This window comes from Sciurus carolinensis, chromosome 12 (genome assembly GCF_902686445.1).
Source record: "Sciurus carolinensis chromosome 12, mSciCar1.2, whole genome shotgun sequence".
Classification (NCBI taxonomy): Eukaryota; Metazoa; Chordata; class Mammalia; order Rodentia; family Sciuridae; genus Sciurus; species Sciurus carolinensis.
Genome location: NC_062224.1, coordinates 21,370,013 through 21,395,467, shown reverse-complemented (window position 1 = coordinate 21,395,467; position 25,455 = coordinate 21,370,013). Strand labels below are relative to the sequence as shown.

General features: G+C 38.9%; 1 protein-coding gene across 1 annotated transcript in view; it reads right to left on the bottom strand.

Annotated features, from left to right (window-relative positions):
- Positions 1-25,149, bottom strand: part of Arhgap21 (Rho GTPase activating protein 21) — a 135,032-nt gene extending 109,883 nt beyond the window's left edge. Inside the window, 2 exon segments of the mRNA XM_047519838.1 lie at positions 22,977-23,414; positions 24,809-25,149. Of these exon segments, the coding sequence (XP_047375794.1) occupies positions 22,977-23,054 (78 nt within the window). The 5' untranslated portion in view covers positions 23,055-23,414; positions 24,809-25,149.
- Positions 25,150-25,455: the final 306 nt, after the last annotated feature.

Here is a 25,455-nt window from a genome sequence, read left to right as displayed (position 1 = left end):
CATCAACAGATAAATGGATAAGAAAAGATGGTATGTTCATACAATTGTATATTATTTAGCCCTAAAAAGAAACTAGAGCTGAAATCATTGGAACTCCAATAATTGGATGAACCTTGAACATTATATAAAGTAAAGTAAATCAACACAAATGAACAAACACTGTATTATTCTATTGATATAAGGTATCTAGAATAGGCAAATCTAAAACTGAAATAGAATAGAGGCTACTAAAGGCTAGTGAGAATAGGAAGTTATTGCTTAATCGGTAAGAGTTTCTGTTTGGGATGATGAAAAAGTTCTGCAAAGACAGATGATGATTATACAATCTTATGAATATATACCTAATGCACTGAATTATGCACCTAAAATAGGTTAAAACTGTAAATTTTGTCATGCATATTTTACTACAGTATCAAAAAAAAAAAAACTAATTAATCAAGAATTCCTGAACAAACACCAAAATGTAATCATTGGGCAAAACTAACTTAACAAATTAGTTACCACTTTTTTACAAAGTGTATTCAGAGGAGTTTACTTACTTATCTGCACTTCCAAAACAAATCAAAGGTTATACGAAGTCAACTAGTATTTGCTTACCAGTCTCATTAAACTCAGACAAATCAACCTTGTGCAACCTAACAATTTATTGCATATGTAATCTCTCAATTGTTTTTCAGTTTCACTATTTTTATTTTTTTACTATGACCTACAATTAAGGAAATACAATTTTAAAACTTTCCTCTTGGGCTGGGGTTGTGGCTCAGTGGCAGAGCACTTGCCTAGCATATGTGAGGCACTGGGTTTGATTCTCAGCACCACATATAAATAAACAAAATAAAGGTCCTTTGACAACTAAAAAATAAAATAAAATAAATGAAAGCATTAAAAATAAAAACCTTTTCTCTAGAGAAAACCAAAGTACTACAAATTATGCTGAACAACTTGGGAAGATAAGAGAAATTGAATATATTAGAGATACAAATTAAGTCCAGGGTTTAAGAGTTCAACTACCTGAAAGAAACTTTCTATTTTCAAAAAAGTTGTGAAATTAGACCTTAAGAATCACAGACACTTATGGGGGTAGGAAGGCTAGTAGAAAGAATCAGACATTATTACCCTACATATATAACTATACGACTGATGAGATTCTACATCATGCACAACGAAAAGAATGAGAAATTATACTCCATTATATATGATGTATCAGAGTGCATTCTACTGTCATGTATTACTAATTAAAACAAATTTTAAAATTTTTTAAAAAGAATCTTAGACACTAAAAACATTCTGATTTTCTTCTTTTTAAAAATAAATGAGGATACGAGAATGAGAGAGAACAGATCTAATATTGTAGTACTGGGCAAGGTGCTATCTTACCCAACGGTTTAGTTTTGTTCTTTAACTTCTTTATATTCTTAATTTTTTCCACCTTGTTTTATATTTTAATTTCATCTTTTGTGTCTTAAGTGTACAATTCATAAAATCTTTCAATTCCATGTACCTCAGTAAACCCACATCAAGATATGGAAATTTCCATGACCTCCAAAAAGTTCTCTATGTATTCACCTACTTGTTCCCCTCACCCTAGAGGCAATCAGGGTGGTTTCTACTACTATACATTAGTTCTGTCTGCTCTAAAACTTTTTATAAATGAAATTATACAGCATGTACCCTTTTGTCTTCCTTCTTTTGTTTAGCATGCTTCTGATATTCATCCATATTGATGTATGATTCAGAGGCTGCTTTTTATTATTTAAAAATATTCTACTGTATGAATATACTATGATTTTTATCAGTTTCCTGTTAGTGGATATTTGAGTTGTTTCTAGTTTGGGACTACCATCAGTCAACCCTTATGAACACTCCTATACAAATCTTTTGTGTGGATATGTGTTTTATTTCTCTTGGGATATTATCCAGGAATGGAAATATTGGGTCCTACAGTAGATATAGGGTGAATTTTATAAAAAACTGTCAATGGGCATGGTGATGCATGCCTAAAATCCCCGTGGCTCAGGAGACTGAGGCAGAGGATCACAAGTTCAAAGCCAGACTCAGCAACTTAGCAAAAACCTGTCTCAAAGTAAAAATAAAAATGGGCTGGGGATATGGCTCAGTGGTTAAGTGCCCTTGGGTTCAATCCCAGGAACCAAAAAATTAATTAATTACTGCACACACACACTCACAAACATATATATATATATATATATGAACCTGCCAAAGGCTTAAAAAAAAAATGTTGTACCATTTTAAACTCTCACAAGTAATATATCAGAGCTTTGGTTGCTCTACATCTTCATCAAAATTTGCTGTTGCCAATCTTTTTTTTCTTTGGACCCATTCTAAATATACAGTTCAATGAATTCTAACAAATGAATACAAATAATCACTACTACCACACAATTAAGTTACAGAGCATTTCCATAGCCCCATGTTCCTTCATGTCTCTTTGCAATCAAGCCTTCCCCAGTCCCTACTAATCTGCTTTCTATCACTAAAATTACTTAACCAGTTCTAGAATTTCATAAGTGGAACCATACATTACATACTCTTTCATTGGCTTCTTTTTCTCAACATTTTTTAGATTCATCCATGTTGTTGTGTATATCCTTAATTCATTCTTTTGTAATTGCTGAGCAGTGTTCCACTACATGGATATACTGTAATTTGTTTATCCATTCACCTGTAGATAGACATTTGGGCTGTTTCAAACTTGGGGATGTTAGTTATGAACATAATACATAAAAGTAGGCCACATGGGAAATGTAAGCTTGACTTTCAGAGAAACTGCCAAAATGTTTTCCTACATGGCATTTAACATCCCCATGAAGCAATGTGAGAGTTCAACTGTTACACACACTCACACACCGACTCGCCCCAACACCTGGTATATTCTTATTCTTCTTAATGTTAGTTTGATTCTAATGGGTGCATAATGATATCTCATTGTAGTTTTAATTTGCATTTTTCCCTGATTATTGATGCTGTTGAACATCTTCATGTGTTTATTTGGCATTCAAATATATCTTCGGTGGAGTTCAACTTTTGCCCATTTTTAAAATTGGGTTGTTTATCTTACTATTGACTCATAAGAGTTCTTTATATATTCTGGAAGCAAGTTCTTGATCAGATATATGTTTTGTGTTTTGTTAATCTCTTCTCCCTGTTTTGTTTTGTTTTTAAGTACTGGGGATTAAACCTAGTGGTGCACTACCATTAAGCTACATTCCCAGCCCTTTTAATTTTGACACAGTGTCTCCATAAACTGCCAAGGCTGGCCTCAAACTTGCTATCCTCCTGCCTCAGCCTTCCATGTCACTGGGATTATAGGCATTCACAACTAGGCCTAGTTGATTTTTCATTTTCATACTGGTGTTTTACAAAAGGTGTTTTACTGGTGTTTTGACTAAGTCTAACTGATCTTTTTTTTTTCCTGGTTAATGCTTTTTGGGTCTTGTCACAGAAATCTATGTCTACTCAAAAGTTATGTATTTTTTTTGTTCTTCATTAGAAGTTTTATATTCAGCTTTTACATTTACATCAGTGATAGATCTTGGGTTAACTTTTCTGTGTGATATGATATAAAGATGGAAATTCATTTTTTATGACTATCCACTTATTCCATAATACCACCAAATTCAAATGGATATACATGGGTCTATCAACTCTCCATTCTCTTCCATTCCTATATATGTCAATCAGTACACCAATTCTACATTGTCTTGATTTTTGTGACTATTAATAAGTATTATAGTATTATAAAACAGTACTGTAAGTCCTCCATCTTTGTTCTTATTCAAAATTGATCTAGCTACTCTATGTTCTTTGCATTTTCACCTTAATTTTAAATCCTTGTCTATTTCTACCAAAAAAAAAAAGAAAAGAAAAGAAAAAGAAAGAAAGGAAAGGAAAAGAATAGCTTACCAGGTTTCAATTGGTATTAAATTGAGTCCAATGAAGTAATTTTTAGGTAAGTTTCAATTTAGGTCCTCTTTAAAATGCTGAAATAATGCTATTCCTTTTAATTTTTATTTTCTAGTTGTTTGTTTTTAGTATATAGAAATAAGAAATCTGGACATTGTGGTACACACCTGTAATCCCAGCCTCCAGAGTTGCTGAGGATGAAAAGTCTCAGCAACTAAGGGAGAACCTGTCTGAAAATTTAAAAATTTAAAGAACTGGGAATGTAGCTCAGTGGTAAAGTGCCCATGGGCACTCAATTTCGAGTGAGTGGAAGGAAGGAAGGAAGGAAGGAAGGAAGGAAGGAAGAAAATATTATATAGTAACCCTGGAACCTCTAACCTTGAAAAATTCACTTACTAGTTCTAGTTGGGTTGTTTGTTGTTTTTTGTATATACTTACAATTTTGTTTTTCCATCATTTATTTCCTTTTCTTGACATATTAAGTAGGGCCTCTAGTATAATATTAAACAGAAATGTTGAAAGCAGACACCCTTGCCCCATTTCTGATCTTAACAGGAAAATGTTCAACATTTTAACAAATAATGATAGCTGGAGACTTTTTCACAGATGATTTTTATCAAATTGAGAAAGTTTCATCATATTCCCTTTTCAGAGTTTTGATGCTAAATGACTTATATTTTGTCAGATGCTTTTTCTGCATCTACTAAGATGATCACATGAACTTTCTACTTTATTCTGTTACTAGAGTAAATTACATTCATTTTTGAATGATATACTAATTTTCATTCCTGAGATAACTCCAACTTAGTCATGACACACTATCTTTTTCATATATTGCTACATTTGATTCGCTGATATTTTCTTAAGGACTGTTTACATCTACAAACATGAGGGGTGTTGGTGTAGGTTCCTTTTATGTGTTCTCATCTGGATGTCACCAGGCTTACACTGGTCTCACTAAATGAGATCAGAACTGTTCCCTCTGCATTCATTTTCTGAGTCTGCATAGAAGTAGCTTCATTTCTTCTTTAACTCATTAAGTCCCAAGTTTTCAATTCTGCAACATAATTATTTCTAAGTTACCATAAGTATTTATTGCTCAATGTAGGTTTTTTATAGGAGCTCCATATCTGGGATGATGAGACAAAATAGATTAAACTATGATAGGCTGTATCAGAGTACAACCTGGATCTAGAGTCTCTTTTGTGGGGATATTTTTAATTACAAATGCAATTTCTTTAACAAATATGGTACCACTCAAATTTCTTTTTTAGTTTCTCATTGTATCAGTTTTGGTCATTTATATTTCTCAAGAAATCTGTCCATTTAAGTCATCAAATTGATCGACATAAAGTTGTTCATAAAATTCCCTTTTTGTCCTTTCAATGTCTGTAGGCTTTGAATAATGTCCCCTATTTTACTCTTGATATTGGTGTTCTACATTTTAGTTAATAGTACCAACTGGTTTCTAAAATTTAATATCCTCTTAAGATACTAAAATAATATCTCTAGTCTGCAGTCAATTCAAAACCAGGTACAAAAGACACACTTTTTTCCTATCAAACAATATGCCAAGCATTCCAGCAATTAAAAGGCTGAAGCAGGAGGAAAACTTGGGCCCAGGAGTTCAAGACCAGTGTGGGAAACAAAGGGACAGTCTCTTCTCAAAATAAAAAAAAAGTCTAAATAAATAAATTCCAAATATTTCACTATAGTTGGGCAAATTAGGTAGTAGCAGTTACTGTCTAAGCCATATGTTTTGGGGCAATGCTATGTTTCCTGAATTACATGTATATTTTAGGTCTTTAAATATAGGCCTACCTCTATCCTAGAGATCCACAATGATCCAAATACAAAGTCTGAATAACTTGTTTGAAAATCAAAGTTAAAAATAAAGATTATGTTGGTCAAATAAAAACAGTCAAGAGTGGTAGAAGCAGTCAAGAATTAAACAAGAAAAATTATTCTTTTTCTATGTTCCCCTCCTGAGCTGGAAAGAATCCATATTTCTGCAGGTTCAGGGCAGATGCAGTTCAAGCAGCCATAAACTATGGTTCTGCCAAAATCTTCAGCAAGAGATTCTAGTTTGGCTCATACCATCCCCAAGAAGACTCCAGTGGTACCTAATCTCTCCCAGTAAGTCTACAGGGTCACTGTTCCTAACAGTATAGATCTTAACCAACTGCACATTTTGCTGGGGCATTACTAGGAGCAAAGATCCATGGGGGTCAGAAATGTTGGTAGACACTGAACTATCCTCATCTAAGGACTACTTTAACAGTACAGCCTCTTAAAAAGCTAACTCTGAACCTTTAAATATTGAAAATCAAATAGAAAAGCCAGATTTTTCTGTTAACTCTCGGTCGCACTTCTTATAGGAAAAGAGAGAAAAAGAGAAATCTGTTCACTATAACCATTCCTTCTTCCATCAAAACATTCTTATCGACTTTTTAGTGTCTCTTGGCAAAAAGCGAAAAAAAAAGAAAAAAAGAAAAAAAAAACTTGGGTCCAAACTAAATTTCACTTTCTGGAAGAAAAGAAATACATCCCTGGACTGGGGTTGTAGCTCGTGGTAAAGCCCTTCCTTGTGTAGCAAGTGTGAGGCACTAGGTTTGATCCTCAGCACCACGTAAAAAAATAAGTAAAAAATAAAGGTATTGTGTCCATCTACAACTAAAAAAAAAAACTTTTTAAATGAGCTAAAATAAACTTTTTAAAAAATTAATATAAAAAAACAAAGAAATACATCCCCTTTCATGCAATCACATTCAAAGGCATCAGTTTTCTCAAAAGTTTCTCTTAATCCTTGAAATTCAACTTGCTCTCCTTTGAGATGCCTATCAACCTCGATTACATTTTCTTCATTTGTTAACTGGCCTCACTGCCAGATTCTGTCAGTGGCGTTGCTCCTTCATCACTTTCACTGACTTCAAGAAATCCTGCTTCTTTTGCAGAATTAACAATTAGGCATTCCAATTAGTTTGCACTGTATTTGCAGGATATTATCCAATTCAGTGAGATTGAAAGACAAGATTGATTCAATGGACAGAGAGAGACTTGCCACTGGTGTGAAATGAGCAAAGGTATGCAGAGGAAATTGCTTTATTAATTATCAGTTATTAAAGATTTATGCTGGAATGAGTCCTGTAACCTTTCACAATGTATAATTAGATAAAGGACATCTTCCATTTGTAACTGAACATTTCCTATTTTTTATAAAGTTTTAAAATGAACAAATGATTACAACATGCACATGCACAAAATAATTTATTGTCTTTACTTAAAGAAAATATACCCCTCTGTAAATGATGTCAACAAAATACTTTTATAATACAGCTTAAAAGCAACACTATTAGCTACAATAAGTCAAAGACAGAAGTTCATCACTTTAAATTTTTTAATTTTGGGGGCTGGGGAGATAGCTCAGTAGGTAGAGTGCTTGCCTTGTAAGCACAAGTCCCTAGGTTCAATCCCCAGCACCCCAAAAAAATTTTTTAATTTTGATTGAAGTGTAGTATACATACAAAAAGTACAACACCTACAACTGTTGTAATTTTAAAGTGCTCTTTTGACACAAAATTTACTTTATTTGAAAAGAATATTTCCAGGCACTGTGGCACACACCTGTAATCCCAGCAATTCAGGAGGTTAAAGCAAGAGGTTAAAAAGTTCTAGGTCAGCCTTAGCAACTTACTGAGATCCTGTCTCAAAAAAAAAAAAAAAAAAAAAATAGGACTGGGGATGTGTATAAGTGGTAAAGCATGGAGTTCAACTCCCAGTAGAAAAAAAGAAAAGAGCCACACAGCCAGCTTCTCCAGGTTCTCGGAACGGAACTGGCCCGCTAGTGAGAGCCTGTCTGAACAGAGCACGCTCCGAGTCCCGGAGCCCCTGCAGTGCAGTGTACTCCTGCAAAGAACCAGCGGAGAGCCTCGATCTGCAGTCAGCCTCAGGGATAAGGGCAGGGCAGCAGGAGACCTCTTCAGGTGGCACTGCCCACTCTGGCTGCGGGCTCTCTTCACGGGGCGATCCAAGATGGCGGCCTAGAGGGAGACTGCACCCCCGGTCGCTCCAGAACCCAGGAGTTAAGAAGGGGAGGCATTGAGAGACTCGGACTGAAGTGGAGCCACGGGTGAGTCTGCCCACTGGGTAAAGCTCGGCCCAGGTGGCAGGCCCAGATAGAGGTGGCTTATCGGAGCCGGGCAGGGCAGCTAGAGTCATCCACAGGCAGTCCTGCGCACTCCGGCGGGTGGGCCCCGCCCACACAGCCAGCTTCTCCAGGTTCTCGGAACGGAACTGGCCCGCTAGTGAGAGCCTGTCTGAACAGAGCACGCTCCGAGTCCCGGAGCCCCTGCAGTGCAGTGTACTCCTGCAAAGAACCAGCGGAGAGGCTCGATCTGCAGTCAGCCTCAGGGATAAGGACAGGGCAGCCGGAGACCTCTTCAGGCGGCTCTGCCCACTCCGGCTGCGGGCTCTCTCACGGGGAGATCCAAGATGGCGGCCTAGAGGGAGACTGCACCCCCGGTCACTCCAGAACCCAGGAGTTAAGAAGGGGAGGCATTGAGAGACTCGGACTGAAGTGGAGCCACGGGTGAGTCTGCCCACTGGGTAAAACTCAGCCCGGGTGGCAGGCCCAGATAGAGGTGGCTTAGCAGAGCCGGGCAGGGCAGCTTGAGTCTTCCCAAGGTAGTCTTCCACACTCCGGCAGTGGGCTCTTCCCACACGGCCAGCTGCACGGTGCAGGCCCACAGTGAGAGCATTTCCGCACAGAGCCAGTTCCAAAACGTGGAACCAGTAGGGGGCTAGGGGCAGTATTCTTCGAATGAGCTGCTTTATCAGATTCCTCCAAGACATCAGGCTACTGAAGGCTGGGAGGTGATACACTGGAAATCTACTGGGACACTATAAGCCAATAGTGGAAAACTGCAATATCTCAGGGTCCCACTGACAACTGACCATTATGAGAAAACAAGGGAAGAAAATGTCCCAAACAAACCTAGATACTACATCAATAAAACCCAATGACAGCAGAGCAGAAGAAATGTCAGAAAGGGAGTTCAGAATGTACGTAATTAAAACGATCAGGGAAGCTAATGAGGAGATGAAAGAGCAAATGCAGGCATTGAATGAGGAGATGAAAGAGCAAATGCAGGCATTAAATGATCGCACCAATCAACAGTTAAAAGACCAAATACGGGAAGCAAGAGATCATTTCAATAAAGAGTTAGAGATACTGAAAAAAAACCAAACTGAAATCCTTGAAATGAAGGAAACAATAAACCAAGTTAAAAACTCCATAGAAAGCATAACCAATAGGATAGAACACCTGGAAGACAGAACCTCAGACATTGAAGACAAAATATTTAACCTTGAAAACAAAGTGGAACAAACAGAGAAGATGGTAAGAAATCATGAACAGAATCTCCAAAAACTATGGGATATCATGAAAAGGCCAAATTTGAGAATTATTGGGATTGAGGAAGGCTTAGAGAAACAAACCAAAGGAATGAACAATCTATTCAATGAAATAATAACAGAAAATTTCCCAAATCTGAAGAACGAAATGGAAAACCAAGTACAAGAGGCTTATAGAACTCCAAACATACAAAATTACAACAGACCCACACCAAGGCACATTATTATGAAAATACCTAACATACAAAATAAAGACAGAATTTTAAAGGCCGCGAGAGAAAAGAATCAAATTACATTCAGAGGGAAACCAATAAGAATATCAGCAGATTTTTCAATCCAGACCCTAAAAGCTAGAAGGGCCTGGAACAACATATACCAAGCCCTGAAAGAAAATGGATGCCAACCAAGAATCTTATACCCAGCAAAACTTACCTTCAAATTTGACGATGAAATAAGATCCTTCCATGATAAACAAAAGCTAAAGGAATTTACAAAAAGAAAGCCAGCACTACAGAACATTCTCAGCAAAATATTCCATGAGGAAGAGATGAAAAACAACGATGCAAATCAGCAACAGGAGGCGCTAGCCTAAAGGAATAGCCAAATAAAGGAGAAACCAAATCATGTCAAAAACAAATATGAGTCAATTGACTGGGAATACAAATCATATCACAATAATAACCCTGAATGTTAATGGCCTGAATTCATCAATCAAAAGACACAGACTGGCAGATTGGATTAAAAAGAAAAATCCAACAATATGCTGCCTGCAAGAGACACATCTCATAGAAAGAGACACCCATAGACTAAAGGTGAAAGGATGGGGAAAAACATACCATGCACACGGACACAGCAAAAAAGCTGGAGTATCCATCCTCATCTCAGATAATGTGGACTTCAAACCAAAACTAGTCAGAAGGGATAAAGAAGGACATTACATGCTGCTTAAGGGAAGCATAAATCAGCAAGACATAACAATCATAAATATCTATGCCCCGAACATTGGCTCATCCACGTACGTCAAACAAATCCTTCTCAATTCCAGAAATCAAATAGACCACAACACAATAATACTAGGCGATTTTAACACACCTCTCTCACCACTGGATAGATCGTCCAAACAAAAATTGAATAAAGAAACTATAGATCTCAACAACACAATCAGCAATTTAGACTTAACGGACATATATAGAATATACCATCCAACAAAGAATGAATACACTTTCTTCTCAGCAGCACATGGATCCTTCTCTAAAATAGACCATATTTTATGCCACAAAGCTACTGTTAGTAAATACAAGAAGATAGAGATACTACCTTGTACTCTATCAGATCATAATGGATTGAAATTAGAAATAAATGACAGAATAAAAAACAGAAACTTCTCCAATACCTGGAGACTAAATAATACACTATTATATGATGAATGGATAACAGAAGACATCAGGAGGGAAATAAAAAAATTCTTAGAAGTAAACGAGAACAAAGACACATCATATCAAAATCTCTGGGACACTATGAAAGCAGTACTTAGAGGAAGATTTATTTCATGGGGTGCATTCAAAAAAAGAAGTAGAAATCAACAAATAAACGAGTTAACACTACAGCTCAAAGCACTAGAAAAAGAAGAGCAGACCAATACCAAAAGTAGTAGAAGACAGGAAATAGTTAAAATCAGAGCCGAAATCAACGAAATCGAAACAAAAGAAACAATCGGAAAAATTAATAAAATAAATAGTTGGTTCTTTGAAAAAATAAATAAAATTGATAAACCCTTAGCCACACTAACAAAGAGAAAGAGGGAGAAAACTCAAATTACTAAAATTCGGAATGAACAAGGAAACATCACAACAGACACGAGTGAAATACAAAACATAATTAGAAGCTATTTCGAAAATCTATACTCCAACAAAACAGAAAACCTTGAAGACATCAACAAATTTCTAGAGACATATGAACTACCTAAACTGAACGAGGAGGACATACACAACTTAAATAAACCAATTTCAAGCAATGAAATAGAAGAGGTCATCAAAAGCCTACCAACAAAGAAAAGTCCAGGACCAGATGGGTTCTCAGCCGAGTTCTATAAAACCTTTAAAGAAGAGCTCATTCCAATACTCCTCAAACTATTCCATGAAATAGAAGAGGAGGGAACCCTACCAAACTCGTTCTATGAAGCCAATATCACCCTGATACCTAAAACAGACAGAGACACATCAAGGAAAGAAAATTTCAGACCAATATCCTTAATGAACATCGATGCAAACATTCTCAACAAAATTTTAGCAAATCGCATACAAATATATATTAAAAAGATAGTGCACCACGATCAAGTGGGTTTTATCCCAGGGATGCAAGGTTGGTTCAACATTCGGAAATCAATAAATGTCATTCACCATATCAACAGACTTAAAGTTAAGAATCACATGATTATTTCAATAGATGCAGAAAAAGCATTTGATAAAATACAGCATCCCTTCATGCTCAAAACACTAGAAAAAATTGGGGTAATGGGAACATTCCTAAACATTATAAAGGCCATCTACGCTAAGCCCATGGCTAATATCATTCTAAATGGTGAAAAACTGAAAGCGTTCCCCCTAAAAACTGGAACAAGGCAGGGATGCCCTCTTTCACCGCTTCTATTCAACATCGTCCTTGAGACTCTAGCCAGAGCAATCAGACAAACCAAAGAAATTAAAGGGATACGAATAGGAAAAGAAGAACTCAAACTATCCCTGTTCGCTGATGACATGATTATATATTTAGAGGAACCTGGAAATTCCACCAGAAAACTTTTAGAACTCATAAGTGAATTCAGTAAAGTAGCAGGTTACAAGATCAATGCTCATAAATCCAATGCATTTTTATACATAAGTGATGAATCTTCAGAAAGAGAAATTAGGAAAACTACTCCATTCACAATAGCATCGAAAAAAATAAAATACTTGGGAATCAATCTCACAAAAGAGGTGAAAGACCTCTACAATGAGAACTACAGAACACTAAAGAAAGAAATTAAAGAAAACCTTAGAAGATGGAAAGATCTCCCATGTTCCTGGATAGGCAGAATTAATATCGTCAAAATGGCTATACTACCTAAAGTTCTATACAGATTCAATGCAATTCCAATTAAAATCCCAATGATGTACCTCGCAGAAATAGAGCAAGCAATTATGAAATTCATCTGGAAGAATAAAAAACCTAGAATAGCTAAAGCAATCCTCAGTAGCAAGAGCGAAGCAGGGGGTATTGCAATACCAGATCTTCAACTCTACTACAAAGCAATAGTAACAAAAACGGCATGGTATTGGTACCAAAATAGACAGGTAGATCAATGGTACAGAATAGAGGACATGGACACAAACCCAAATAAATACAATTTTCTCATACTAGACAAAGGTTCCAACAATATGCAATGGAGAAAAGATAGCCTCTTCAACAAATGGTGCTGGGAAAACTGGAAAACTATATGCAATAGAATGAAACTAAACCCCTATCTCTCACCCTACACAAAACTCAACTCAAAATGGATCAAGGACCTCGGAATCAGACCAGAGACCCTGCATCTTATAGAAGAAAAAGTAGGTCCAAATCTTCAACTTGTTGGCTCAGGATCAGATTTCCTTAACAGGACTCCCATAGCACAAGAAATAAAAGCAAGAATAAACAACTGGGATAGATTCAAACTAAAAAGCTTTCTCTCAGCAAAGGAAACTATCAGAAATGTGAAGAGAGAGCCTACAGAGTGGGAGAATATCTTTGCCAACCATACCTCAGATAGAGCGCTAATTTCCAGAATCTATAAAGAACTCAAAAAACTCTACACGAAGAATACAAATAATCCAATCAACAAATGGGCTAAGGAAATGAACAGACACTTCACAGAAGAAGATGTACAAGTAATCACCAGATATATGAAAAAATGTTCAACATCCCTAGTAATAAGAGAAATGCAAATCAAAACCACCCTAAGATTTCATCTCACCCCAATTAGAATGGCGATTATCAAGAATACAAGCAACAATAGGTGTTGGCGAGGATGTGGTGAAAAGGAACACTCATACATTGCTGGTGGGGTTGCAAATTAGTGCAACCACTCTGGAAAGCAGTGTGGAGATTCCTCAGAAAGCTTGGAATGGAAACACCATTTGACCCAGCTATCCCACTCCTTGGCCTATACCCAAAGGACTTAAAATCAGCATACTACAGAGATACAGCCACATCAATGTTCATTGCTGCTCAATTCACCATAGCCAGATTGTGGAACCAACCTAGATGCCCTTCAGTTGATGAATGGATAAAGAAACTGTGGCATATTTATACAATGGAATATTACTCCGCAATGAAGAATGATAAAATTATGGCATTTGTAGGCAAATGGTCGAAGTTGGAGAATATCATGCTAAGTGAGATAAGCCAATCTCAAAAAACTAAAGGACAAATGATCTCGCTGATAAGCGGATGAGGACATATAATGGGGGGTGGGAGGGGCTAGCATTAGGTTTAGGGTTAGGTTTAGAGTTAGGCTAAGGAGAGCAGTAAGAATGAAGGAAAGAAGGACTGTGTAGAGGGAAAAGAGGGGTGGGAGGGGTGGGAGGGGTGGGAGGGGTGGGGGGGAGGGGAAAAATATAATAAACATCATTACCCTATGTAAACGTAAAAAAAAAAAAAAAAAAAGAAAAAAAGAAAAGAAAAGAAAATCACTTTGGTATATCAGTGACATGTTTTAAAAAAAAAAAAAAAATGTTTGATTATAACTAGAGTAATATAACTTTAATCTTGAAATGTTCACTGGTTTACAGCCATTTAAAATTTCCCTTCATATGTTTGCCTGTTTTCTTTACAATGACTTCAATTTGCTTATAACAATTCCAAAATCAGGGTATCATAAGAATTTAGATCTTGGAAGGATCTGTGAATGTCATCTAGTCCTGTTGGTCCCAAACTTGGATAACAACGAGATTAAGCAGGGGACCGGCCCAAAATTAAGGTTTTGAGGTCGCACCCAAGGATTCCGATGCATTAAATCGGTACTAGGACCATGAATCTGAAATTTCAAAAGTTGTCCAAGTGATTCTAATGCTCACCAGATTTGCCTGATTTAAATTCCTAACAAAGCAGGAAATTTCCTCTAGCATACATTTAACTGAAGGTCATCCTACCATCCTACCTGTTCAAAAACACTTGAATTTCAGTTAACTTCAAATTTAAAAAAAATTTTTTTTTTCGAAATGGTGGACTAAATAAATTGGTCCATCTATCTATTCATTGCTCCTAGTTCTACACTTCATAGACATACAAATAAATCTAATCCCTCTTTTACATTACAGCCTTTGAACTGTGTTTTTTAAGTTTCTTTCCCTCCATTTACAAAATGGACAAGACCTACCTATAAAACCTTTGGACAAAGAGGTATGTCTGTGGCAGAGCACTTGCCTAGCACATGGGAGGCACTGGGTTTGATCCTCAGCATCACATAAAAATAAATAAAGGTATTGTGTCCATCTACACCTAAAAAAATTTTTTTAATAAAAAAAGGTGTCTGTGATACATTATTAGATGAAAAAGCAAACTGAAAAACAATTCCCTAAAAACAGTATAATAAAAATCTGATTTTAACAGGGTGCCCAGAGATTCCCTTCTCCTCACATCCACTAGTACATAATATATTTCCAGAAGCCATGTAGAAAATATATTTCTTCTCCATGCCGAATGGAGAGGAAAAAGCAAGTCTTACTGATCAAGCTTACGCAATTTCTTTTAAATACAGAATCTTTATTTAGAGGAAGATACTGAATATTAAGGTTAAAGTGCCTATTAATTCCAAGACCAGATTAGATAAGCTACATCCAGAAGAAATGTCTAAATGTAATAATAAGTTCATTTTTGTATCCACTGATTTTTAAGGATACTCTATCTCATAAGTAGGGAGAAAATTGGATGTTCTTAAGAATATAAGTCCTCTTAAAATATAGTAAAGATTGCTGCAGTAAACAAAAGAATATGAAGTCCAGAAAGTAAGTCTTATTAGTTTACAAGAAAGACAAAGAAGCTGAAGGATCATAAGATGCACTGCATACATGGCAGTACTCAACTACACCAGATGTCTATTCCATTCAGAACAGAGAAAAGCAATGGGGGAAATGGCAGCAAGTAACCAATTCTGAATCAAAAACATACCCAATATCAAATAGAAGACTCAACAGCAGTTAGTTGCTAGGGAAAAGTAAATAACATCTTCAACTTGCCATTTTTCTATAGTGAGTTTGTTCTGTCTAAACACTTTTCCCAAAACAGACAAATATTTAGAAATATCAAACTTGGGTTCTAAGCCTATTCTTTTATTCACAGCTCAACACAATGAAATTTCTTGCAGATTAATAGACTATTAGAAGGAAGAAAACATTTTTAAAAATCTCTATCATCAGTCTTACTATTTTTTTTTCAGGTTATTTTAAAAACACAAAATGCCATCTTCTGGATTTTACTGTGAAATAACTGTGTTCACTATTCAATTTTATAAGAATATGGTAGGTTAAACTACAAGACTAATTTGATAAAAAAAATCCAAAATTGAGTTTCTGCATGAAGATGTCTACTTCAAACCAAAAGAATATATAGAAGGCTTATAATATTTTAACACATTTAATTCCTTAAGGTCAATTAAAATTAGATAAATACTAAAACAATCTTTAAATACAATAACCTTTCATTTTAGTAATCTAATCACATCAACCAGAAAGAAAAACAAGTGCCTACCATATGTTCCTTCTGTAACAGAAAATAGCAGCATTCAACAACAGCATCTGTGCATCTTATCAACACTAGCACTACCCACTTAAATCAACATAGTGTTAAATATAATAAGATGACAAGTCCCTTCACAAAGCAAAGAACAAAAGAAACTGAATATTACTTTTGTTCTATGTTACTCAACCTGGTAGTAGCTAAAGAAATGAAGAACATTAAATCAAGACACAATGGACTTTAAAAACTGCTAAACTTAGAAGGAATGAATGCTAAGGAACTCAAAGCAATTTATGGTAGAAATTTTCTTCAGATCTGAGTACTCATTTTGTTGATGGCTATCTAGTGATAGGTCCCACTCAATACATTGAAATCCAGGTTTCTGCGAAATGCCACTCAGCAATAATACCTGCTGCTGCCCCTGCCATTATTCTTACCCTCACAGGCTTTACCTTGAACCCTAACTTGCAGCATAAGATTCTGACATGTAGTGGTATTCTGACATTTAGATTCAGGTATATGAAGGAAACACAATGAAAATTAAGTAATAGTTAGAACTCTCTTAGAATGAATCCCAAGCCTCCAAAGAAGAAAACATACTTCTTTAAAGCTATTTAAATATTGTTTTAAGTGTTATAGTTTGCTAGCAACCTGATTTTCACAATACTGGTAACATACAACCTATTTTCGGAAATCTGTAAACAGTATCTTTTTACTGTAGTCTTAGAATTAAAAAAAGAAAAAATTCAAGAAAGAGAAAATAATATAATTTCAATATTCTCATTATCCAGAATTAACAACTGTTGACATTTTATCATACTCAATGTTGTGATCTCCTTTGAATTGATCACAAAATATTTATGACAGAAGAAATAAAAATACATAGTAAGGAACATATACTGGACATTCATTTTAAGAAATAAAACACTGTTAAAAGAGACATATTACCTTTTTATAGCTTTTCCTATCCACCAATCTAATTACCCTTCCAGTTGTCTGTCATCATTACCCCTCAGTGAAAATTATTTCATATATCTGTACTACATATTTTCTTGGTTACTATTAGTTGGCAACCAGCTTCCCAAAGGTAAGAAAGATGCAAAGAATAAGAGCCTCTGAAATTTTAACAGCAGTTGTAATGAAAATGGAATGGAATTTAAGATGGGGAAAAAAATCAAAGGAAAAACATGCACTTCACACTCTTACATGTTTTACATAACCTAAAGTAAGTATTCACATATTTACATGCCTACACACAAACTCAATAACATTTTTGAATTTTTCCAGTCTTGTTTCATTTTTAAACAATGTATTTATGGAGGACACATTAAGGACTACATACTCTTCTTGGCACATGAAATACAAGATGAATGAAACAAACTGCACTCTTATTTTACATTCTCTATATATTACATTCTCTATACTTTGCCAAGTCTGATGGATAAGCACTTCAAGTGGAAATTACATGATATAGAGATAAATAAAACAAAGAAGGAGGGCTGGGCAGAGCAAAGCATGGCATGGCGTGAGGAGCAGGGGAGTCACAAAAGGGAGAGGTTGGCAAAGCTTCACTGGGAAGGTGACCTCTAAGCAACAGTCCAAAGGAGACAAGGAAGTGAGCCAAGCAGAGACCTGGAAAAAGAGTGTTCCAAGAAGGTTCAGCAAGTGGGAAGGCTCTGGGGACTAACCAAGCTTGGTGTGCATGAAGATAAAGAGTTCAGAAAAGTCAGTACAGAGAGTAAGGAGAGGAAGGGTAACAGAAAGTGAGGTCAGGGAAGTAGGAGGGTAGGTTATACTGGTCTTTACAGATCACCATAAAAACTTTGGCCTTTAATCTCCAGGGAAATGAAATCCCTTTGAGAGGAATTTGAGAAAAGGAGTGACATGATCTGATTTATAAATTATCTACTCTGATTACTGTGGGGAGAATACTGTGTGATTACTGCTACTGTGTGGAGAACAGACTCTAGGCTGACAAGGACTGAAGTTGAGACCAGTCAAACAGATTTGCATGCCACATCTGAGGAAAAAAGGAAAGACATCAAAAATCACTCCAAGAAGCCTGGCCTAGAAGGGTCAAATTGCTATTGCTTGAGATGAAGCAGAATGGAAGGAGTAATTGGAGGAAGGTGAGAACAGATGTAAAGAATCGGGAATTTGGTTTGGGATATGCCTTTTAATATCCAAGTAGAGATTCTGAGTGATCAGATCATTTGGATGTAGGAATCTGAATTCAAAAGACAGAGGGGTAAGTCAGCGGTGAAGATACACACACTCGCACACACAAATAGGTATCTGGGTGTGTATATACACCTATGTTATACATATATGTGTGCATACATATATTCCATATATGTGAATTAGCAATATATACTTGATATTTAAAACCATGAAACTGAATATAGAAGTAAAGATCATCAAATTGAGCCCTGAGGTGTACAAAGGTCAGGAGAGGATAATAAGTAAGCAGAACAATCAAGAGAGTACAGCGTACTAGAATTTAAATGAACATTCGTTAAAATTTAAAGCTTTTCCTGCATATTCATTCATTCAACAAATATATTCTGAACACTTATGTGTCAGACACTGTGGAAGAAAACATGGTCTCTGCTCTTATGAGGATCACAATCCACGGAGGCTAGAGAGAAACAGACTTGTAAATGCTGCTACCAGTAAAGTTCAGTGTGTTTAGAATAATGCACTAGAGACAACTAATCCCAGGCCTGAAGAGTCAGAAAAGGCTTTCCTGAGGAAGAAAAGATCAGAATAAATAAAGATCAGCCATGAAGAGGCAGGAGGAGGGGGAGGAGAAAGTGGGAAAAAGGTTGAAAGACTGCATTTACAGAGTTCTAAAGTTAAAAGAGAAATATTGTTCTGTCCCTACAGACCTGAAAGGAGTTCAGTATAGAAAGAAATAACAAGGGAGATAGGAGAAGGACAGCCCATGTCCTTTAATACTTCTAAGGAGTTTGAACTTTATTTCAAAGGCAATAGAAAGCTAGAAAATTATTTTATATGGGGGGAACATAGCTCACTTTCTGTTACTCTCACCCTCCTTACCCTCTGTACCCTTTCTATTTCAGGAGGATCACTGATTATGGTAGAGACCAAACTCTGGAAAGGAGCATGGCTGGGTTACTGAGAAGCTCCTTAAGAAGCCTGTTTTCATGGTTCATCAAGTAGATGCAACTGATACCTGAACTTAGGTGGTGGCAGTGGGAATTTGGAATATACTCAACAGGACTTTGGATATGAGGAGTCAAGGATGATGACCTAGTTTTCGACCTGGACAAATAAGCAGACAGTAGTACTACTCACTAAAAGGAGGAGCACAGAAGAGGGAAGGTATGTGGCAGGGGTAGAATGTGTTGAGCTTACAATGCCTGTGGGCTATGCCAAAACACAGTTAAGTAAAAAGGCAAAGTGGTTATATAGGTCTAGAGGTCAACCATAAAATCTGGAATAAAGTTATAGGTTGGGAGTCATGAACATGGATTAATACCACATGAAAAGTGTAAAATAAAACCCAGGGAGTGAGAAGAGTGGAGAAATGGAGAGGATTTAGCTCTAGTTAAATCCAATATGAAACAGACAAGCAGTGAAAGAGGAACCCTATAAAAAGTAAAGAAAACAAAAAGAAATACAAAGGGAAAGCGAATAGGAGAGTGATGGAGGAAGGGAAGAAAGAGATGGAAAGGGAGAGAGAGAGCCTGAGAAGGAGCAAAGGATTCTAGAACAAAAGCAAAATGGATAGTAAGCCAGAAAGACAACCAAAGCATAAGTTCATGCAAGTTCATGCAAGAAAAATGACCTCTTTATTATTCCATAATCAACCAACACATAGTTTTCATGAGCCTCAATACATTTCAGTGCTAGAATAACCTCAGCCTAGGTGAAGCAGCAAAACACAAAAGTTAATTAGTAATAATAAATACAGTTTTAAAGTAACAATAAAAATGCTAAAAAAAAATTCCATTACTGGACACTAATGTGGACTACAGGTAAAAAGTGAAATCATGTTAAGAGTGGCTAAAAAGCTGAGGGAAAGTTTTTACTCATTTGGTTTAAAAAAACAAAACAAGTTGAACCTTAAAGGATGAAACTACATGATAAGGGAGGGACAATCACATCACAGAGGATTCAGAGTTTATATAAAGTGATTCTGTGAGCAGTTACTCAAGGCTTGCTGTCGGAATACTTCACAGATCAGAATAAACATACACATACAAATACATGGTACACAGTGAATGAAACCAATTTTGAAAACATACCTTTTAGATATATTAAGTATATAAATTTGTTCAAATACAATTTGTGCTATCCTTATTGCATAACGCCAAGTCACAGTCTACTGAATTATCACAATTATCTTTATTTGAAGAGGACCATAGTTAACTGTGTACCCACCCCTTCCAGGGACTGAATCCATGGATCCATTTATTTTTATTTTTTAAATTTTGAGACAGGGTCTTGCTAAGATGCTGAGACTGTCCTTGATATTTCAAACCTCCAGCTTCAGCCTCCCAAGTCACTGGGATTACTGGTTGGTTATTTGGTTTTAGGTCCTCCAATATTCTCAGGGGAGTGCCTAAATTATTTCACATAGCAACACAATTAGACTGAAATACTTATGATGAACAAGAAATCTCAGATTGTTTTCAACAAAGCAAAATAGACTTCACAGAAGGCGGAGTTAGCTAATTAGAACAGACATGAAACAGACACCTACTAATTTGCCACACTGATTTCTTCTTTCCCACAAACTTAGGTTTTTTGGCTGATTAACAGCATTACTATTACTACTTAAGACACAATACTTGTCTCCTGTTTAGTTCATTCAAAACATTTAGGAATATACCTATTGGTTTTGAAAGTTTTTTAAAGAACAACAGTCCTATAAAACAAAATCCTTCTAATAAAAAAGAAGTGCAGTGTTCAGAGACTTAGATATCTGTCAATCCAAAGCATTCTAATGGCAACTTCCTTTCTATTACTAAAAAATATTCACAAGACATAACAGGCAACAGAGGCATCCATCAGAAAATAAATTCAAATCACAATGAAACAGAGGCAATAATCACATTTCCAGAGGTTTTATTTCTGTTTCCACAAAGAATCTCAGCAAAATATCTACATAGTCTTTAAAAAGCCAAATAATATTAAGGCTTAATAATGAATTCATGTACTGTTTATACTCTTTCTTCTTTTCCAAATTAGAAACAATATAGCCAAGCCAGAAGTAAGGTCCAAATGAAAACAAATTTCACAGCCCTTAAAAAAATACACAACTGTCACTGTTAATAAAAGCCAAGTGCGCAACTAACTGCTCTCTGTCTAAATTCTTGGTTTGGGGCATCTCTTAAATCACACACACACACACACACACACACACACACACTCACACACACAGAAAATCAAATAAACATTAGTTCTTGCAAATGTAATGCAAATAGCATGCTAATTAAAGTATTCACAAAACAATGACAAACAGGGCTTTAGGACTTCAGTACATATTATTATGTAACTACAATACACATTAAGCAATCACCAGGTTGTAGGTAGGCCTTCCAAAAGGAGTTATTATGGTTTACTCTGATCAGAGGATTGTGGTGTTATACTTAATCATGCTTTTACCTGCAAGCAGGTGTTTACAGATGTCAAGAAGTAAAATCTGATTGTAAATGCAAACCTACAATTCTGCCTAATAAATTGTGCAGTATCTGCACACTGTACCTCCCTGTGTTTTCTGCACAAACTTTCTACTCCAATGTGAAATAAAATGCACAAAGCAAATTTCTCTGCATGTTTTGTGGACCAAAATTTAACTTCCAATTCATTTTTAGTACAACATCCGAACTCACACACTTAAAACTAGACTTGTTTCAAGAGGTATGAAGTTAAAAGACCCAGAGAAATAGCCTCAGGATTTCAATAAAAGTTTAGGTGTCTCAAAAAGAAAGTTTAACAATATTCAGTACATGAATAAGAAAATTACAGAAACCATACAAAACTAAACACAATCTACTCACTATGGAAAGAAATTCCAAATACTCCAATTTCTAAATACAAGGAGAATAAAAGAAGAGATATGAGAAAGTGGTAGGGTATATAGTTGCCATAAATCAATGGATTTTTCTATGAGTTCTGTTGTGCCTGCTCAAAAAATTTTAGGAAACCTGGAGTGAATCTTCTGGGCCTTCTCAAGATGCTAGTCCAAACAGCAAAGCAAGACACCTGACACCCCAGAGCAGCTCAGAGATCTTCTGAGCAGTGAAAGGAAGGGCATAAATAAAAGAACAGTCAAGGCAGGAGATTCTTCAGGGAGTTGGAATTACAACACTACAAGGTGTTTTCCAAGGCTTGGTCTAAAATGTCCATGGGAAAAAATTTCTTTTCTACCCAAAGCAGAGATCTGCACAAACAGGCAAGCCAGAACCCTCATCAGTGTCCCAGACTCAGTTCCAAGAGATACCACCTACCCTCTCCACCAGGGAGGACAAACCCTGCATACACATACACACCAAATGCACACACAACCAAACCCAAACAGCTCAACATGAAAAATACTGAAGGTTGGAGACTGAAGGAAAACGGATACTGAGGTGTCCTTTTTTCAGGTTTACAGTATTCAGTCTCTGGAAATGGGAGGACTCCACACTCTGAAGGGGTGACCAAGATGGGGACAAATCAAAGACAAGAACAGTGTTCCTGCAAAAGAATCACTGGAAGCCCTGAGAAATAAGAGTGGGATTCACCGTGCTCCTGGTCAACTGGGTCACTCCCACCAACCAGCTCAAAGTCCCAGAAAGCCCCTTGTGACACCCAGTAACAGCTGAACTCCCTACTTTCAGGACCGCCGCGTTCGATGGCATGCCTGGTTGGCTTACCTCACAGGCCGGGACCCGGCAGGCCTTGAGCTTGTCACCATCTCCTTCAGGCTGACCAGTCCGACGTGTGGCCATCATTTCATTTCAAATTGCAAAGAAAGGACAAATCCTTTGGAGTCCACATTGGGGGTTGGGTGGGGAATGCCACCACACACCAAAAGGGCAAGATTTCCACACCAGGCTCTGAGAAGATGCAAGGCTAGTGAAACAGCGTGCCAGGGAATAAAGGTTTTTCAGGAAGCTTCCAATGCTGGCTTCAACTGACTCCGCGGTCTTCTTCCATTTCTTGAGACTTAAAAAAACAAAGGCGACAGATCTCCTTAGCAGTATATGTCCAGGCCAAGTGCAGAAATTGGTCTCTTCCAAGCAGTGCTAACTCCGGGGGCCAAAAGCAAGCCCAGTGGGTGGCTCCAGCGTCAGCTCCTGAAGAGATCCTTCCTACAACAGGGAGAAGTGAAATGGGCATGAACTTTCTCCAGACACCGATCTTTAGCCTTGCCACATGTCGACACCAAGTTCGCGTGTCCGACACTCGGATTATTCGGTAAAAGACGATGAACCATACGAATGAAAAAAGAACTCATCTTTGCATGCATCCAATTTTTTTTTTGGGGGGGGGACTTTAAAGGAAACGCCTATAAACGCAGGAGGGACACACCGGAATGAGAAACCTCAGAATTTCCCCAGGGTTGTGTCAAACACAACTGGTTGTTGTGCAGCCTTCAAGAAAAAAACAAAACAAAACAAAAAAAGAAACCCTGTTCAAGTGCATTTTAATTAATGAATTTCCAGGGCAGAACAGAGGCAGTATGTATGTTCTGCATCACCCGGATACGCACACTTCGGGGATGTTTTCTCCCCAGGGGGTTAAAATGGGATCCTTTCGGACAGCCTCCCCGCTCCCCTCCACCTCCCCAAAAAACAAACAAAAAGTCGGCCGGGGCCACGGCCAGAGCCGGCGTGGGCTCGGCGGAGTCTTCAGGCGGGCTGCCCCGGCCGCCCGCACCCTGCCCTCCGCCCGGGCCGGCGTCCCCGAGGAGGCGGCTGTTTTCCTTGGCCCGCGGCGAGGCTGGGTGGGGACTCGGGCCGGGCTGGGAGGCGTGCGGCCGCGAGCGGGACGCGGCGCCGCTCCCGCTCCGGGGCATTATTCCGGAGCTACCGAAACGGAGCCTCAGCCCAAGCAACTTTCATCTCGTGCTGTTCCCCCGACTACGACTCAGACACTAGCCCTTTCCCGGTAACCACCTAGGGAAAGGGGAAAAAAAAAAAAAAAAAAAAAAAGAGGAAAAAGCAAACCACCACCCACCTACCACTATTTCCTCCGCCCCTTCCTGAGGCGGGTCGGGAGCTCGAGCTCCCGGGAAGAGTAGCCCAAATATGTACTCCGAAAAAGGTGCGGGGAGACGTGGGCAAAGACCCGGGCGAGGGGGCTCACCTTCCCGCCCGCTCGGGCCCAGCTGCCCCGCGCGGCCGCCAGCAGGAGCGGGGACGCGGGCCGGGCGCCGGGCCCGGCCGGGACGCGCTAGGCCGCAGGCTCGGTTAATATTCATGAGCCGCCCGAGGCGCCCCTCCTCCACGGCCGGCCAGCCGGCCGGACCCCGGCGCCCGCCACCGGCCTTTGTGCCCTTCCCTCCTCCCGCCGGCCCTCCCTGGCTCCGCACACGCGGGCGCGGCCCCTCCGCCCCCGCCGCGGACTCCCTGCCGCCCCGCGCCAGCTCCGGCACTGGTCTGAGGTGGCGGGAAGGGAGGGAGCCCGTTGCGAACCGGGCTCTCCACAGCCCCGCGAGCGCTCTGCCCTCCCAGCTAAAACGGAAAAGAAAACAGACACGCACCGGAGGAAGCGGGACGAGTGGATCCGCACGGGGCTGCCGACCGCCGACAGCGCTCTCCGCACGCCGGCGCTAACCGAACCCAGCGGGAGAACCAGCCGGCGCTGCCCGCCGCCGCGCTCCGAGGCCGCCGCCCCCGGCCGGCCGCTCCCAAGCACCGCCGCGACCTGCCCCGGCCGGCCCCGGGCTCTCGGCCGCCGCGGGAGGGCGTGGGGCGGGGCGGCGGCCGCCGGACTCTCCCCTCGCCTCGCCGGGCCCGGCCGGGGCCCTGCTCCGGCGCCCGCGATCGCCAAGTGACAGAAACGCCTGGCTCCGCTGCCGCGCGGAGCTGTTTCCCGGGGGCGGATTTCTCGCGTCTTCCTCCCTGGATCCACCTCCTCCCACTCCACCTCCTTCCCCTCCCCTCCCCAGGGGAGGCTCTGGGGCTGAATATTTTCTGTCTTGAATAATATGGTCCCGGGGAACCGACACAGGAGGAGGAGGATTATCCCGGGGCAGGAGGGGTGCTCGCTAGCCCCCTCCCAACGCAGCTGGGGACCCCCAAGCCCTCAGGCCCCGCAGCACCCCAAAACCAGGCGCACAAAACCCTCCCGCCCTCTCCGACCTCCCGAGCGCTGAGCGGAGCGGCCAGGAATGGGGTTTTATCCTGG